Genomic DNA, 16,406 nt, shown 5'->3' with positions numbered 1-16,406 from the left:
TGTGACAAGGGGTGTTTTGGGTTGTTCTATGTTTTCTATTTCTATGTTTAAGTTCCGTTTGTCTATTTCTATGTTGGGATTGTTTGGGGTTGATCTCTAATTGGAGGCAGCTGATCCTCATTGCCTCTGATTAGAGATCATATTTAAGTAGGGGTTTTTCTCATTGTTGTTTGTGGGTTATTATTTTTTTAGTGTGTTTTCCTCTCTGCGTCACGGTTTGTTGTTTTGTGTTTTCAAGTAATTTAAGTGTATTGCATTTCAGTTTCATATTTAATAAATATGTTGAACTACGAACACGCTGCATTTTGGTCCGCTCCTTCAAACAGACGTGACACCGTGCCCTAGTTCATCAGCACCTTATACTGTCTACTCCGCAATGAAACCATCCCTTTAAAGCTGCATTAGGTTATGGTCTGGACAATGTCACACACAGAGCTGCATAATTGGCTAAAAGCTCATCAATTCACAAAAGTGTCTGATATTGCATTAATATCCTTTATAATACCTGCCAATTAATTTTGCGTTCTGTGGTAGGTAAAGAGCAGTATCCATTTTAATCGTGGCTCCATCATCGAGTCGGTCTGTAGTAGCTGGCATGGCGGTGGGCCTGCGCCAAATACCAGGGCCCATGGAAAGTTCCCTGCCTTTAACCTGACGATTTACAGTGTCACCTCTGCAGAGTCAAAGGAAATACAGAAGCGGCTGTTCACGATTATAACAGTATCAATGCGTTTACATAGCACTGCATTTGGGTTGTTGATTAGAGTTCAAGGGTTTGTCATATTTTCCTAGTGGAAGAGTTCCCAGGATGGGCAATTGATGGCCTTCTATCAATTGCTTTTTAAGACTTTAGAACCTTGTATGGGGCAATATTTTACCGTAATGACTTTTGTGGTATGGTGACTTGAAACACCCTGTTGACTGAACAACTCTTCCTTGCTCACTCTGTTTCTCTCTTCCCCCTCCCCTTATCAGCTCTACTCCTGGTCCAGATTGTGAAGACTTTGTTCCATTGTCAGAGGCCTCCCGCCCAGAACCGCTCCAACATGTCCCCTACCTTCTTCGTGGAGTATTTCATCAAATGAGACTTTATTTCAACCAGTAGAGAATGTGAAATGCTTTATTGAAAGAAGTTAATTATCCAAATGTTAAATACATAAAACATGCATTATAAATATAATTGTAATATTATAAATACAAGTTCAATCTGTACTTCAATGCACATCTGTTGTGCATTATAAAAACAGGAGGAAAGAGGTGGCGAGAGAGCTGTAACAGACAAAGGGAAAGAGGTAAGAACAGAGGAGCAGGGAAGACAGTATATGATTAATGAATCACAGTGCTACCCTAATAATCACTCAGTTCATCACAATAACATAGTGTCTCTAGTGGTGTCTCCTAACCAGCCTTGGGCTCCCAGTCGGCCCGAAAGTTATCTTCAGTGCAGGTGAGGTGGTGATGATGGGACCGGGGGTTGGCATCCTCTCTCACATCAAAACATACATGCAGACAAGAGACAGATGGCGATAGCATGTTTAACATATATATTCTAACAGCCATCCTAATCATCAGAAGGTAAAATGCTAAACTGACCTTGGATCATTAACTCTGGGACTACTACGTCTCTATCTGTATTTCAATGTAAAGCATCTCTTTAATAATACTTCCTGTTGACCCGACCAAGTGACCTCTCACCTCTGATCATGCTGTGCCCTCTATGTAGCCAGTTCACATGCTGATATAACCTAGAGGACTTAGGGAGAAGGGGAGAGATGGATGTAGTGAAGGAGAGACTTTTAGAGAAAATAAGGTAGTTAAAGAGACAGTGTTCAACAGGAATCTGTGTGTGTGGCCTCACCTGGTGTCCACACCACTAAGTGGCTGCAGAGTTAATGTATGCTGGAAAAACATGCACAGACTTACGAGGACAAACAATATAACGCAGTTATAGAAATAATGAAGTGTCTTACTATTCTCCATGGTTGGCCCTCTTGCCTATTCATTGAAGGTGGAAGGAGCCACAGTTATACACCTGAGCCTGCTTACTGCACAACCCATGAATCAGATAGATACATGAGTGTGAAGGTGTAGGTTATAGGGTGTCTAATTGTTCTACATTTTTTCAATATGGGAGACTTAAATAGCCTGTTTTGTTTTTGTACAGACATCACACCCTTACCTAAACGGCACCTTCACCTGAGAAGTAGAAATTAAAAGGAGAGAAACTGGGAATTGAATAACTGCAGTTGACATAGCTAAGTAAATGGAAGAATACTCTTATTGCAATGTGGATGGCTCTTAAAAGAGCCTTTGGTTGTGCATAGTGCAGTCTATGGTGTTGCCAGGGAACAGCACACTCTTCAAAGAAGTAGGAGGTGAAGCTCTCTCGCCTCTTGCTGCGTTGTTGGACCCCATCATTGAAACATCCTGAAGAGCAGCAGACTTCTCCTATGGCACATGGCGGTGGGTTGCAGATCCCCTCCTGGTCCTCGTGTCCATTATGTTATGCAGGACACAAGTAGCCTTCACACGCCTGAATTCCCCCAGGAGGCAGTCCCAGATGGCCCTGGTCACCCAACCGAGCAGTGCCCTACACGGTAACTGTAGGCAATCGTTTTGAAAGAATGTCCTGTTACAAGGTATCTGTAGGAATATGGAAGATAATGTCATTATTAAACTTTCACATCACCAGGTCATTGTGGATTACTAAAGTATAATATCCCTTATAACAAATCATGATAACATTGGAGAGATATATGCATGTGTAGCATGTGACAATAGCAGGATCATATCAAGGATAGCATCACAAATGAATACATAAATACCACTTGATGAGTTGATCATTTGAATCAGCTGTGTAGTGCTAAGGCTGAAACATAAATGTGCACCCCTTTGAGTTCCCAGGACCAGGACTGAGAACCACTGCTCGTCATTGGGACCTCTTCATCTGCAGACAGGCTTCTGTATCTGAGGACAGAAAACCTCACAAGAAACAGACTTCATTATACTAAAATTAACCTGCACTGAATATTATGTTACTATTATCACTGTCCTCACTTATTGGGACTGGAACTAGAAAACTCCATATCCTATCCAGAATAGCCTACTCTCTCACTTTGACAGTTGGAGCTGCTATCTGTTCACCCTTCTCCATGGCTGTTAGCTAGCTACCTACCTACAAATGCATTTTGAGTGTTTTTTTACAGTGATAAATACATCAAGATAGCTAGCTAATACGATGTTAGGTAGCAGGTGATATTTAATTCACTTAGCTAGCGATCTATACGTATGTAAAGTTGGCTAGATAGCTAACGTTAGCTAGCTACATTAGTAGCTCATTTGAGTTAGCCTGCACTGTAGCTAGTTAGCTAATAATACATGTTTTGTTTTTACATTTTCGAAATGCAACGTTATTTACTTAACTTACTTGAATAGGTTATCCCAGCCATGTGGACGATTGGAAACAGGGAAGAAACGTTTTTGTCACCAGAGAGTTTTAGAGCATCTTTAAATGTACCTGTGAATAACATAATGAAAAGGAGAATGGATTAAAGTATTTACCCATTTAATAACCAGACCTTCATACAAACTTGCTATGATGAATTCTTGACGCACAATCGAACTTGCTGCCATATGCTTCCAGCACACCCACAAGCGAGCTACTCTGGGCGGCCTAAACCGCACGCATCCATTTACCGTGCGCTAGTGTAGACAAGTCGTTACACATCTGGCCACGCCACGCTGGCTGCCATGTTCGCCCACTTCCTGCTGGCCCAGCTGGTGGTGACGCCCCCCCACTACCATTTTCTCCTTATATATGTTTGTTGTGGTATGCAATGCATTTACAGTATTTCGATCTGTTCTATGAATTGCCAAGTGGCATTCAGTTACAGTTGATGAAAATGTAAAGCCTAATAGTGCATTTTGTCACTCTATTTATTTTTCTGTATATTTACTTTACATAGCCCCCATAGCTATTGTCGTTTGAAAAATATATATATTTTTGATGTGTGGGCAAGAATTAACGATATATTGTTTTAATTGTGTGTCACAGGTTCAAATGGTAAGTGACAGACAGTGTTAGATAATGACAACCTATGACTTTCACACTGAAATAGGATAAAACGAAGGGAAGTATCGAACAACATAATTTATTTCAGAGAGGAAGTGAAATTATGTTGGTAAAACCGTGAGAATGAGAGACATAAAAATCATGCATGGTTCCTGGTTAAGAGACCCTTTCCATATACAGTAGGATGCTGTGGTATTGCCCTATTGTCGTGTATGTTTCTGTCTGTGTGGGGGTGAAATGGTACCATTCCCACCCCAAGCAAAGTTCCATTAGTGTGCACAGCAGCTGCTGTCATTATTAGTCTCCTTACAGTGTTACCACACACACACACACGGTGGTAACACCCTAGCAATATCTACCCTCCCCATTGTTGTTGAATGCCCACCCATGCCAACATTCTGTAGAACCCCCCCCCCCATCCTAACGTAAATGTCTCTAGGGGTTAACAGTTTACATAACACTTGGTTCAAGCCATTATGGAGGTCAGAATTAGATACTAGCTAGCTCGGTCCGATAGTTCCGGTTGCTATGTTGATGAAGTGGCAATGTGTTGATGAAGCACATGGATTCCAGGCTAGGTTGATGAAGTAATCAGCACCTAAGCTATAGACCTACGGACTATTCTATAGGCACGTAGTTGTTAGCCTGGAATCCACACTGAATATGGCTCAATGCAGATTCCAGGCTACATAGCTAATTTCTTAGAACTCATTGAAATGATACTAGACATGTCAACTACTGGCCAGCAGATGGCACCACATGACCGGTTAAAAACAAACCTGCATCGTCTCTTCTGAAACGCTTAGCTCTTTGTGTACTCTGGTATATTCTGTAGTTCACTGTGCATGTCAAGGCTTTGGTGGCTTTTTCAGCATGCAGTTATATACTCAAGTTTTAGTATTGGATGTGTGGTCATGAAAATTCTCAGTGCAAATTGTTCAAATGTAATTTAATTTTTTTAATTTATTTTGTATTTAACCTTTATTTAACTAAGCAAGCCAGTTAAGAACAAATTCTTATTTACCATGACGGCCTAACAAAAGGCAAAAGGCCTCCTGCGGGGACAGGGGCCTGGGATTAAAAAGAAAAAAATAAATACAATATAAATATAGGACAAAACACATATCACAACAACAGAGACAACACTACATAAAGAGAGACCTAAGACAACAACATAGCAAGGCAGCAACACATGACAACACAGCATGGTATAAACACAACTTGGTACAAACATTGAGCACAGACAACAGCCCAAAGGGCAAGAAGGTAGAGACAACAATACATCCCACAAAGCAGCCACAACTGTCAGTAAGAGTGTCCACGATTGAGTCTTTGAATGAAGAGATTGCGATAAAACTGTCCAGTTTGAGTGTTTGTTGCAGCTCATTCCAGTCGCTAGCTGCAGCAAACTGAAAAGAGGAGCGACCCAGGGATGTGTGTGCTTTGGGGACCTTTAACAGAATGTGACTGGCAGAACGGTTGTTGTATGTTGAGGATGAGGGCTGCAGTAGATATCTCAGATAGGGGGGACTGAGGTCTAAGAGGGTTTTATAAATAAGCATCAACCAGTGGGTCTTGCGACGGGTATACAGAGATGAGGAGTATAGAGTGCAGTGATGTGTCCTATAAGGAGCATTGGTGGCAAATCTGATGGCCGAATGGTAAAGAACATCTAGCCGCTCGAGAGCACCCTTACCTGCCGACCTATAAATGATGTCTCCGTAGTCTAGCATGGGTAGGATGGTCATCTGAATCAGGTTTAGTTTGGCAGCTGGGGTGAAAGAGTAGCGATTACGATAGAGGAAACCAAGTCTAGATTTAACTTTAACCTGCAGCTTTGATATGTGCTGAGAGAAGGACAGTGCACCGTCTAGCCATACTCCCAAGTACTTGTATGAGGTGACTACCTCAAGCTCTAAACCCTCAGAGGTAGTAATAACACCTGTGGGAAGAGGGGCATTCTTCTTACCAAACCACATGACCTTTGTTTTGGAGGTATTCAGAACAAGGTTAAGGGTAGAGAAAGCTTGTTGGACACTAAGAAAGCTTTGTTGTAGAGCATTTAACACAAAATCCAGGGATGGGACAGCTGAGTATAAGACTATATCATCTGCATATAAATGGATGAGAGAGCTTCCTACTGTCTGAACTATGTTGTTGATGTAAATTGAGAAGAGCGTGGGTACTCCCTTGGTGACAGGCAGTGGCAGAGACAGCAGATATTTTGACTTTATACACTACACTCTTTGAGAGAGGTAGTTAGCCAACCAGCCCAAAGATGTCAGGTGCGTCGTAAAAAGTGGACCAAAACGCAGCGGGTACGTGAATGCTCATCTTCCTTATTTATTTGGAAAAACGTGAACACTTAACAAAAATAATAAACAACGACGACGACGACGACGACGACGACGACAACGACGACGAAAACAGTCCTGTAAGGCTAACACAGCTATACACGGAACAACTACCCACAAAACCCATGGAAAAACACCCCCAACTAAATAGGACCTTCAATTAGAGGCAACGAGGAACAGCTGCCTCCAATTGAAGGTCAGCCCAATAAACTAAATATAGAAATATAAGAACTAGAACAAACATAGAACTATATTAACATAGAACATAACCCCACAAAAAACGAAACACACAAAACAAATACACCCCTGTCACGTCCTGACCAACTACAATAAGAAAATGCCCCCTTTTCTGGTCAGGACGTGACAAAAGACCCCTCAGAGACACCAATAATCCTTAGCCGGCCCAAAAGAATGGAATGGTCTACCGTATCAAAAGCTTTGGCCAAGTCAATAAAAATAGCAGCACAATATTGCTTAGAACCAAGGGCAATGGTGACATCATTGAGGACCTTTAAGGTTGCAGTGACACATCCATAACCTGAGCAGAAACCAGATTGCATACCCAAAAGAATACTATAGACATCAAGAAAGCCACTTTTGGTAAACAGGGCACAATAGAAATAGGCCTATAACAGTTAGGATCAGTTTGATCTCCCCCTTTAAATAAGGATGAACTGTGGCTGCCTTCCAAGCAATGGGAACCTTCCAAGAAAGGAGAGACAGGTTAAAAAGGTTGGAGAGAGGCTTGGTGATGATAGGGGCAGCAACCTTAAAGAAGAAAGAGTCTAAACCATCTGACCTAGATGGGTTTTTGGGGTCAAGTCACTGAGTCACCTCGGACTTAGTGACTGCCTGCAGGGAGAAACTTTGTAACGGAGCAGCGGAAAAAGAGGGAGAAGCATCGGGGATAGTCGCATTAGAAGGGGTGGGAGATGAGGAAATGTTGGACGGGCAAGGAGGCATGGCTGAGTCAAATAGGAATCCTGACTAAATGAAGTGGTGATTAAAGCGCTCAGCCATGTGCTTCTTGTCAGTAACAACCACATCATCAACATTTAGGGACATGGGCAGCTATGAGGAAGAGGGTTTATTCTCCAGGTCTTTAACAGTTTTCCAGAACTTCTTGGGGTTAGACCCCCAGAGTGAGAACTGCTCCTTAAAGTAACTAACTTTGACCTTCCGGATTGCCTGAGTGCACTTATTTCTCATTTGCCTAAACGATAGCCAGTCAGCCTGAGTATGCGTGTGCCGAGCCTTTCGCCAAATGGAATTCTTGAACTCTTCAAGATCACGGTCGAACCAGGGGCTAAACCTGTTTTTAATTCTCATTTTCTTTATGGGGGCGTGTTTGTTAACAATACCATTGAAAATATCAAAAAATAAGGTCCAAGCATCTTCGACAGAGCTGATTCTATACCATTTACAGAGGCCAGTTCATGAAGGCTTGCTCATTAAAGGACAGGTCGTTTCATTGAGCTACCATTACGAACACAGGCTGTAAAACAGTGATCACTAAGGTCATTACAGAAAACACCAGACTGATACCTATCAGGATTATTTGTGAGGATAACATCGAGGAGAGTAGCCTTTTCTGGGTGTTTGGAGTCATACCTTGTGGGATTGGTAATAATCTGAGAAAGACTTAGGGAGTCCCATTGCTTTAGGACTTGGTCAGGTGGTTTAAGCATGTCCCAGTTTAGGTCACCAAGCAGGACAAATTCAGACTTAGTGTAAGGGGCCAGGAGAGAGCTAAGGGAAGGTAGGGTACAGGCCGGTGCTGGTGGAGGACGATAGCACCCAGCAACAGTCAACAAAGAGCTATTTGAAAGTTTAATGCTTAAAACCAGCAAATCAAATTGTTTGGGGACGGACTTGGTGGAGACAACCGAGCGCTGAAGGTGATCCTTGGTAAAGATTGCTATTCCCCCACCTTTGGAAGATCTGTCTTGTCGAAAAAGGTTATAACCAGAAAAGTTAACATCAGTATTCAAAACACTCTACCTTAACCACGTCTCAGTAATGACCAACACATCTGGATTGGAGCTGTGAACACACACCTTCATTTGATCCATTTTAGGTATTAAGCTTCTATTGTTAATGTGCAGAAAACACAGGCTTTTACGAGAGCAGAAATCAGTGAAGCAGATATCAGAGCACAAGTCAGAATTGGGACCAGCAACAGTAGATGGGCCAGAATGTACATGCACATTTCCAGATATCATCAGCAGTAATACAATCAAGGCATGGCATAGGAGAGGGGAGCTCTGCAGTGCTGATTTATGACATCTGAATGTGCATCAGATGGCAACAAGATCATATTATACAGCAATTTCATCAGGTAACATGAATACAAAGCCGGCGAGAGGTGGTTAGAATAGGATGGGAGGCCAAAAGTCAGTGTAACCAATAGAGAGTCAGAGTCCCGAGTGTGGGAACAGTCTGTCCCACGGTTGGGTAAAGAAAGTTTGTAGTCAACAAAGTATGCAGGAGTCATGAGGCAAATAGCAAAATAGCAAAATGCACAAGAAAAAAATAAAATATATAATGACTTGGGGCTAGCCATTGTAAGTTCAGAGTCACTCGTCACAACAGTGCGTATGTGCTGAAGGCGAGCAAAATCTTGGGAGAGAGGGGTGCGTGTGGTGGAGGTACCTGTACCAGACAGGGGGAGATTCGGCCAGGGCAGACGGTGAACAGATCGCCAGGTGGAATCCAAGCAGCAGTGCAGCAGGCAACGGGAGTAGGTGTCACACCCACTTGGAGAAGCTTTTATTTCTGGAGGCAGATTTCTTGTAGAAAATGCCAGTGAATGGTCTTTGAACATCAGGAGGGGGCTTCAGAGGATGTTTCAAAGACTCCTGACACTTGTTGGGCCCAAAGGCCTCGACACCTTTTACTTCACACATTAGTGCTAATTGAATTTGTATCTGGTCTGTCCTTGCAAGCCTGGGAGCCTTAACTCAGCATTCAGTCCCCATAAAGTCAAATATATCATTGTAATGTACTTTGTTTCATTTTTTCATTTTTCTTTTTATTCTTGGCTTTCAAAATAGCATCAGGTCAAACACTACTCACTCAGTTCCAGGTTGGATGCTGTCCTCAGGTCTCTGCTGTTTGTTGGCTAGAGCACCCTCCGTATAGCTTGGAAAAAGAAAAACCTTGGAAGCAGTAATCTCTAGGGTTAATTTTGGTCAAAATTAGGTTGTAGATTTGGAGTTTTGATCTGGAGCGAAGGCCATGCTGTGGAGGGTAGCATCCTGCATATGTACCTGCCGAAAAATCCAAGTTTATCTAACTCCAAATCTATCCTTTTATAAAAACAAATGTTGAAAAATGTGAGAGCTCACATGCAGCTGTGTCTCTCTCTCTGAGGGGGCGTGCCACTGGACTGAACAACTCTTTAGGGATCTCTATCATTTTAATATTTATTGAGAGATAAAATTACATAGAAATGGTAATTGGAGCACATATAATACACAATAGTGAAGATACAACTTGAATATAGACTCAACATGGACAGTACAGTACATTTTAAAATTAAAATAAGTAAAATACATCGTATATAATACAGGAAGAGCATATCTCAGATTGTTTACATGGAGTTCCACCTTAGTGAATCTCCTGCCATTCATTTTATTGTAAGATTCATTCATTCATTCACTTATTTACATTAGTAGAAAAAATGCGTTCTAGTAGACAGAGTAGCACAGGCCTCGCTGTGATCTAATTATAAAGCTGTTAGTAATGTTGTTGGTTGATAATATTCTAGTAACAGCGTATGAGTTCACGCCACACCAGTCCATCATCTCTGCCCAGCCTCCTCTTATTGGCTGCTTCTGCTGGGTCTCCCCAAGCTGACGTCGTAGGTGATCATGTGGAAGTTGTCCCAGGCGTAGAGCTTCCTCTGGGCGTGGTTGTAGTCCACCATGCTGTTGTAGCGGTAGTGGTTCTTAAAGGGCACCGCCATGCCTCGGCCCTGGCCGGTGGCCGTGTCGAACACGTGGTTGACGGTGGTGTCTGGGGTGATGTAGCTGGCTACCGTGTAGAGCCGACCACAGATCATGAAGGAGTTAGCCACTGTGTTCTTCCTGATGTTGGTCTCCCAGCTCCTCTTCACCTCCAGGCTCTCAGGGTCCAGCTGGGACACCACGATGGCTCCCTTGGCCTTGCTGGTGCTGTAGATGGCCCACAGGCCCTGCTCGTCCACCGCCAGGTCGATGTCTGTGTAGCCGCCCCAGGAGTAGGGGTGCTGGCCGTGGAAGCCAGCGTGGGGGAGGTCCAGGCGTGCCGCCAGGCTCTCGTAGGCAAGGTCGTAGCGGAGCAGGGTGCGGCTGCGTCGGCGCTGGTAGTAGAGGGAGCCGCGGAACAGGGTGGCCCCTGTGCTCTCCACGGGCTCTGGCAGCACCATAACCTTCATGGGGAAGCCCTTGGCAAACTGCTCCATGTCCTCATAGGCGAACAGCTGGCGGACGTCCGTGCCCACTGTGTCGATGCGCCACACCGTCTTGTTTCCGTATGGAGAGGCCATGGGCTCAGGGTCCTGCAGCCACACCCCGTACTTCCCTGTGATGCTGTCAGCCTTTCGGTGCAGGACGGGCTCTCCCACAGACACCAGCTCACCACAGCCTGGACACAGATAGAGGGTAGTTACATTAAATTCAATCTTTGTCTCCACAAGGGAATTATGCCAAGTAAATTGGAATATGTGCTTTGTGAAATATACAGTACATTTTTCTCAAATTTCATTATCACGATCACTACCTTTATGATCATCTCTCATTTATTTTAGTTTTTAGATGTGACGTGCATATACATTCTACACTGAATAAAAATAGAAGCACAACATGTAAACTGTTAGTCCCATGTTTAATGAGCTGAAATAAACGATCCCTGAAATAGTCCATATGTACAAAAAGCTTATTTCTCTCAAATGTTGTGAACAAATTTGTTTACATCCCCGTTAGTGAATATTTCTCTTCACCAAGACAATCTATCCACCTGACAGGTGTGGCATATCAAGAAGCTGATTAAACAGCATGATCATTATGCAGTTTTGTCACACAACACAATGCCACATATGTCTCAAGTTTTGAGGGAGCGTGCAGTTTTAGAGAATTTAGCAGTATGCCCGACCGGCCTCACAACCGCAGAAAACGTGTACGGCGTTGTGTGGGCGAGCGGTTTGCTGATGTCAACATTGTGAACAGAGTGTTCCGTGTTGGTCAGTGGGGTTCTGTTATGGGCAGGCATAAGCTATGGAAAATGAACACAATTGCATTTTATCGATGGCTATTTGAATGTACAGAAATACCTTGATGAGATCCTGAGGCCCGTTGTGAGGCCCATTTTGTTTAAGATACTGTATCTGTGACCAACCGATGCATATCTGTATTCCCAGTCATGTGAAATCCATAGATTAGGGCCTAATACATTTATTTAAATAGACTGATTTCCTCATATGAACTGTAACAGTAAAATCTTTGATATTGTTGCGTGTTGCATTTATATTTTTGTTCAGTATAGTTGGTGTATAGTGACTTTAAGAAGCCACTAGGGGGAGATAGATACAAGTTAGAGCAGTGGTTTTCAAACTTTTTTTACAGGGACCCCATTGTTTTGCCGGAATTTCTGTCGACGCCACCCCAAATCTAACCTTAAAATCTGTACATTTAGATTTTTACATCAACAAATAACATTCAATTCATTACATTTTCCATATCTCTCTTCACAATGAAAAGAAACCAATAAATATATTTACTCAATAAAAAATGTATTTCTCAACATTTCTTTGTATATTGTCCCATACAATAATCTGTATTCTAAATGTTTTGTTCCCAAAAACAAAAACAATCCCAAAAAACGACCTGTGTGGTTCTGCCCAGCGTCTTGAATGAGATGTGATGCTGGGACCTCAGTCACCTCTGCCTTCATCTCCTGATAGAGAGAGTCTAAGAGGACGAGAGAGAGAGAAATAACATTTTTTTTCAATGGTTTATTTGGTGGCTGAAGTCTTAAATAACTCAAAACATACAGCATCAATAATCCTGAACACATTCAAAGATGACACACTGACAACATGAAGGCATCTTGATATGTGCCCCAGTCATTTGACATACAGCGCGGCCCCCTATTTAACAGAGTTATTGCATTCCCCAAAGGATCTCAGACACTTAAACTAACATGCAACACGCACAAGTGACAGAGTTGTAAAAGGAGCATCCGTGTGGTAAATACCATTCCGCTAATGCAACCAAGCAGTGCATACTGAAACCTGACCTGTACTCCACTCAGTTTACATTATAACACTTTGATTTTGACCAGATCAGATAAACAAACACTCACCTTCCACAGATCCTAACTCACATACACTCCTAGAAAAAAAGGTGCTATCTAGAACCTTAAAGGGTTCTTCAGCTGCCCCCATACGATAACCTTTTGAAGAACACTTTTTGGTTCCAGGTAGAACCCTTTTGGGTTCCATGAAGAATGCTTTCTACAGATGGTTCTATCAGGAACCAAAAAGGGCTCCTATGGGGACAGCTGAGGAACCCTTTAGGAACTATTTTCTCTAAAATGATATATAATAATGCATTTTCACACAGTTCAGGGGTGGGTTATAAGTGATGAAGTGAGACAGTAGAGACTCACCGCTGGCTGGTCTCTGGTTGAGCTTGTGAAGTGGGAGTCCTGCTCCAGCGGCTTGGTGCTGGTGGCAGGGTCTCTGTCGCAGTGTCTCAGCCTCCGCACTCAGTTCGTCCACCCTCCTCTGGAGCCCCTGCACCTGCCTGTTCAGCTGCTCCTTGTCCCCCTGCAGCTGGCTCTTATCTCTCATGGCCTGGGAGTATGCTTCCTGGATGGTCTTGTCACCCCCAGCCCCTGGACCCTCTCCCCCGGCTACCTTGCCCCCCAGCAGCCTGCTGACCAGGGCCTCCAGCAGGGTGAGACGAGATTTCACCCCCTCCATATCTGGTCCTCCGCTGGTCCCGGAGCAGCTCGCCTCGGCAGGGTTGTCCACGGTGAAGGTGTACTGACAGCGCCCGGTGTGGTCATTGGAGCGTCTCAGGGAGGCTCTGTCCTGGCTCTGGGAGCTCAGAACCAGGCAGGTCAGACACAAGGCTACCTGGAGCCACATTCTGGAGGATCACTCTCTTGGTCCTTCAGGAGTTGTTCTCTTCCTTTCTTTCTTTCTTTCTTTCTTTCTTTCTTTCTTTCTTTCTTTCTTTCTTTCTTTCTTTCTTTCTTTCTTTCTTTCTTTCTTTCTTTCTTTCTTTCTTTCTTTCTCTTTCTTTCTTTCTTTCTTTCTTTCTTTCTTTCTTTCTTTCTTTCTTTCTTTCTTTCTTTCTTTCTGATGGATCAGAGGACCTGTGATGGAACCTTTCAGGTCTCTCTGGTCTTTTGTCACTGTCTGTTGTTCTCTGAGTTAGAACGCGCTGCAAGTGGGATATTTATACAGTCAACTAGCATAGTGTAGGAGGGGACAAGGATCATGGCTGCACATCTGATGGGGCATGGGGGGGGGGGGTAGCTAGGGGGTGTGACACCATGTGTTCAAAGATGGAGAGTGAATTTAACACAGTTAGTTTTTTTCTGTCTATGTTTTATTGTGTCTGTCTGTAATAGTTGTTTGTCTGCAGTTATTTATCAAAACATAGGTTGTATTTGTCTATACTGAACGTCTTTGTGTCTGTCTGTCTGATCCCCTTTTTATCATAGTAACGATGGCTACTCAGTGTTTACTTCCTTTATACCCGATACTTATATAATGAAATCACCATATGATTAAACTCTCCCCAGACACAATGTCCAATATCTCTTGGATTTATCACCAGTTAGGTAGCTTTCCTATACACCTGCATATTAGGTGTGAAGTACAGGTAAGCTCTGGGCTAAGGTTCAGCGAATGCACCATTGCATCCTGTCTGCTTGCCTTAGTCTAAACAGGTCTGGGATGTCCAGCTGCCGTCCACCCTTTGCCCCCCACAACAGGCCAACCCAGTTTAGCCTGGTCCCAGATCTAAGGGAAAACCAGTTCACCTGTACACCTGAGGGCAGTCTGACACTCTGCTCTGCCAGGGCAGGATGTCTGGAGGGTGGTTAGGATTAGGAATGTGGTGAACGCAGACGGTCCATCCTTCCTCCCTAACCCGTAGTTTTCTTTATCTGGCTGCTTCACTCTGGCATCATAAATCTAGCTAAAGGATGGGGATGATTAGGGAATATTTGACTGGACATCATCCCACTCTTGTGTAACAGAAAGCTTTCATTACAACGTGATTCATATCAGAACGTTGGGACAGGGTTTTACAGGAGTCCCCACCTCCCACTTCTCTTCTCTCCATGCCTCCCTCTCCTCCCACTGCTCTCCCCCTGGCTAGCCACCCTCTTCTCCCTCCTCCTTCTGGCTAGCCACCCTCTCTTTTCTCCCTCTCCCCCTCTCCTCCAACCTCTCTCCCTCTGGCTAACCACCCTCTCTTTTCCCGCTCAACTTCTGGCTAGCCATCCACTCTACTCTTCCCTCTCCCTGGCCTGCTACCAGCTTGGGATCTGGACCCTGGGGGAGCAGCCCTAAAGGGGATCATGTCCTTTGGTTTGATATGGTGATCTGGAAAAAAAACGAACCTTGTTTTGTACCAGGTGAACATTCCACATGTCTTGCCTCTGTCTGTCAGTTTGTTTTGGGGGCCAGTTTTGTGAAGTGCGAACACACACACACGTGTTTATGACTGAGGGAAGGGACAGGGGAGCAGGTTGGAACCACATGGCTCAGACACGATAGTCGATTAAAGAAAAAAACTAATGATAGGGAGAATGGAGGATCTGTAGATGAGAGGTAGCAGGGAGAATCACTAAGATAATAACAGACGCTCCATCTCCTCTCCCCCTCCCCTCGGGGGAACGGAGTAATGGTTTTTGCATATTTACTCTTGGCACAGCTACGGTCGACTCAAATTCAAAACATTGCTTGAGTGATGATTTATTTTCTATTCCCTCCCGCCTTCCCAGTCATCCACCCCTATGCTTCCAACTCAAATTCACCACATACTCACTAAAAAGTGTTTGTTCCACAATATCAAACTCAAACTCCCCTGGTTGGCTCAACAGGATATACTTCATGTTTCACTGTGGAATCTCCAGCAGTGTTTCCACCGTACGTTCGTTCACCTCTCCAATGTTTTTTTCTGACATAAAGTTACGAGGCCTCAGGCATCCTATTTTTCTCCAGCCCTGTCCATGGCCCCTGGCCCCCTGCCTCATAGTGGCCACAGAGAAAATACAGGCAGTCTACAGGCGGTCAGCTGCAGTCTCTCAGTGAGGGGCCAGGACTGTTTGGGCACGGACACACCGGTAGCATTTGCCGGCCAAGAGTACTTAGCACCTCTGAACAGAGTGCCGCCTGTCATTTGTAACTGAGTGCAAACCAATTCTACATGTAGAATCGCGCAAAAATATTGGTCCACCAGTCGGTGGGTCCCTAAAACACACCTCACCGAATGAATGGCAGATGAATGGCAGATCAACAGTCAGTGTGGTGTTTGTGGTCCCTTAGTCCAATGAGACACCAGACTGCTGCTTAAAACAAACTCCTGATGCCTCTGCCATGCACTTAATTAGGATGGCTTATTTAGTATTTTTTCAATAAAAAAGACAGACCACAAAAAGCAGATAATGTTATTTCTTTAGATTTATCAGCAGCCCAAGTGGTTTGACTACTGCTGGGCTACAGCACCCAGAGTGTACAGGGCCTTTAGAAAGTATTCACACCTCTTGACTTATTCCACATTTTGTTGTGTTACAGCCTGAATTCAAAATTGATAAAATACTTTTTTCTCAACCACCTACACACAATAAGACATAATGACAAAAAGAAAACATGTTTTTACACATTTTTTCAAATGTATTGAAAATTAAGTACAGAAATATCTCATATTCACACCCCTGAGTCAATACATGTTAGAATCACCTTTGGCAGGGATTACAGC

The 16,406-nt window shown here is 43.7% G+C and overlaps 1 protein-coding gene and 1 long non-coding RNA gene across 4 annotated transcripts; both read right to left on the bottom strand.

Moving 5' to 3' along the window:
- Nucleotides 1–1,102: 1,102 nt before the first annotated feature.
- LOC123726686 (uncharacterized) lies at nucleotides 1,103–3,763 on the bottom strand. 3 transcript variants are annotated; one of them, XR_006758801.1, is made up of 3 exons: nucleotides 3,616–3,763; nucleotides 2,826–3,517; nucleotides 1,103–2,643 (listed from the first exon to the last, which is right to left on the bottom strand). It is a non-coding gene; the product is annotated as an uncharacterized lncRNA (long non-coding RNA). The 3 variants fall into 3 exon arrangements; XR_006758800.1 differs by having other exon boundaries at nucleotides 2,826–3,763; XR_006758802.1 differs by having other exon boundaries at nucleotides 2,889–3,763.
- A 6,074-nt stretch (nucleotides 3,764–9,837) lies between these two features.
- On the bottom strand, nucleotides 9,838–13,861 carry LOC106569415 (myocilin). Its single transcript, XM_014140755.2, has 3 exons — nucleotides 13,075–13,861; nucleotides 12,291–12,374; nucleotides 9,838–11,052 (listed from the first exon to the last, which is right to left on the bottom strand). Exons 1-3 carry the CDS (start codon nucleotides 13,556–13,558, stop codon nucleotides 10,250–10,252), a joined length of 1,371 nt encoding a protein of 456 aa, XP_013996230.1. The 5' UTR covers nucleotides 13,559–13,861; the 3' UTR covers nucleotides 9,838–10,249.
- Between the last annotated feature and the right edge of the window lie 2,545 nt (nucleotides 13,862–16,406).

Source organism: Salmo salar, chromosome ssa14 (assembly GCF_905237065.1).
Source record: "Salmo salar chromosome ssa14, Ssal_v3.1, whole genome shotgun sequence".
In the NCBI taxonomy this organism is placed as follows: Eukaryota; Metazoa; Chordata; class Actinopteri; order Salmoniformes; family Salmonidae; genus Salmo; species Salmo salar.
This window is presented reverse-complemented; position numbering and strand designations above follow the sequence as displayed.

What these genes read in the sequence shown, in the direction of transcription:
- LOC106569415 (XM_014140755.2), bottom strand. Translation starts at nt 13,558, where the DNA reads ATGTGGCTCCAGGTAGCCTTGTGTCTGACCTGCCTGGTTCTGAGCTCC. An exon ending in CAACCAGAGACCAGCCAGCG is followed by an intron (nt 12,375 to 13,074) that starts GTGAGTCTCTAC and finishes TCGTCCTCTTAG; the next exon opens with ACTCTCTCTATCAGGAGATG. An exon ending in CGCTGGGCAGAACCACACAG is followed by an intron (nt 11,053 to 12,290) that starts GTCGTTTTTTGG and finishes ATCTGTGTCCAG; the next exon opens with GCTGTGGTGAGCTGGTGTCT.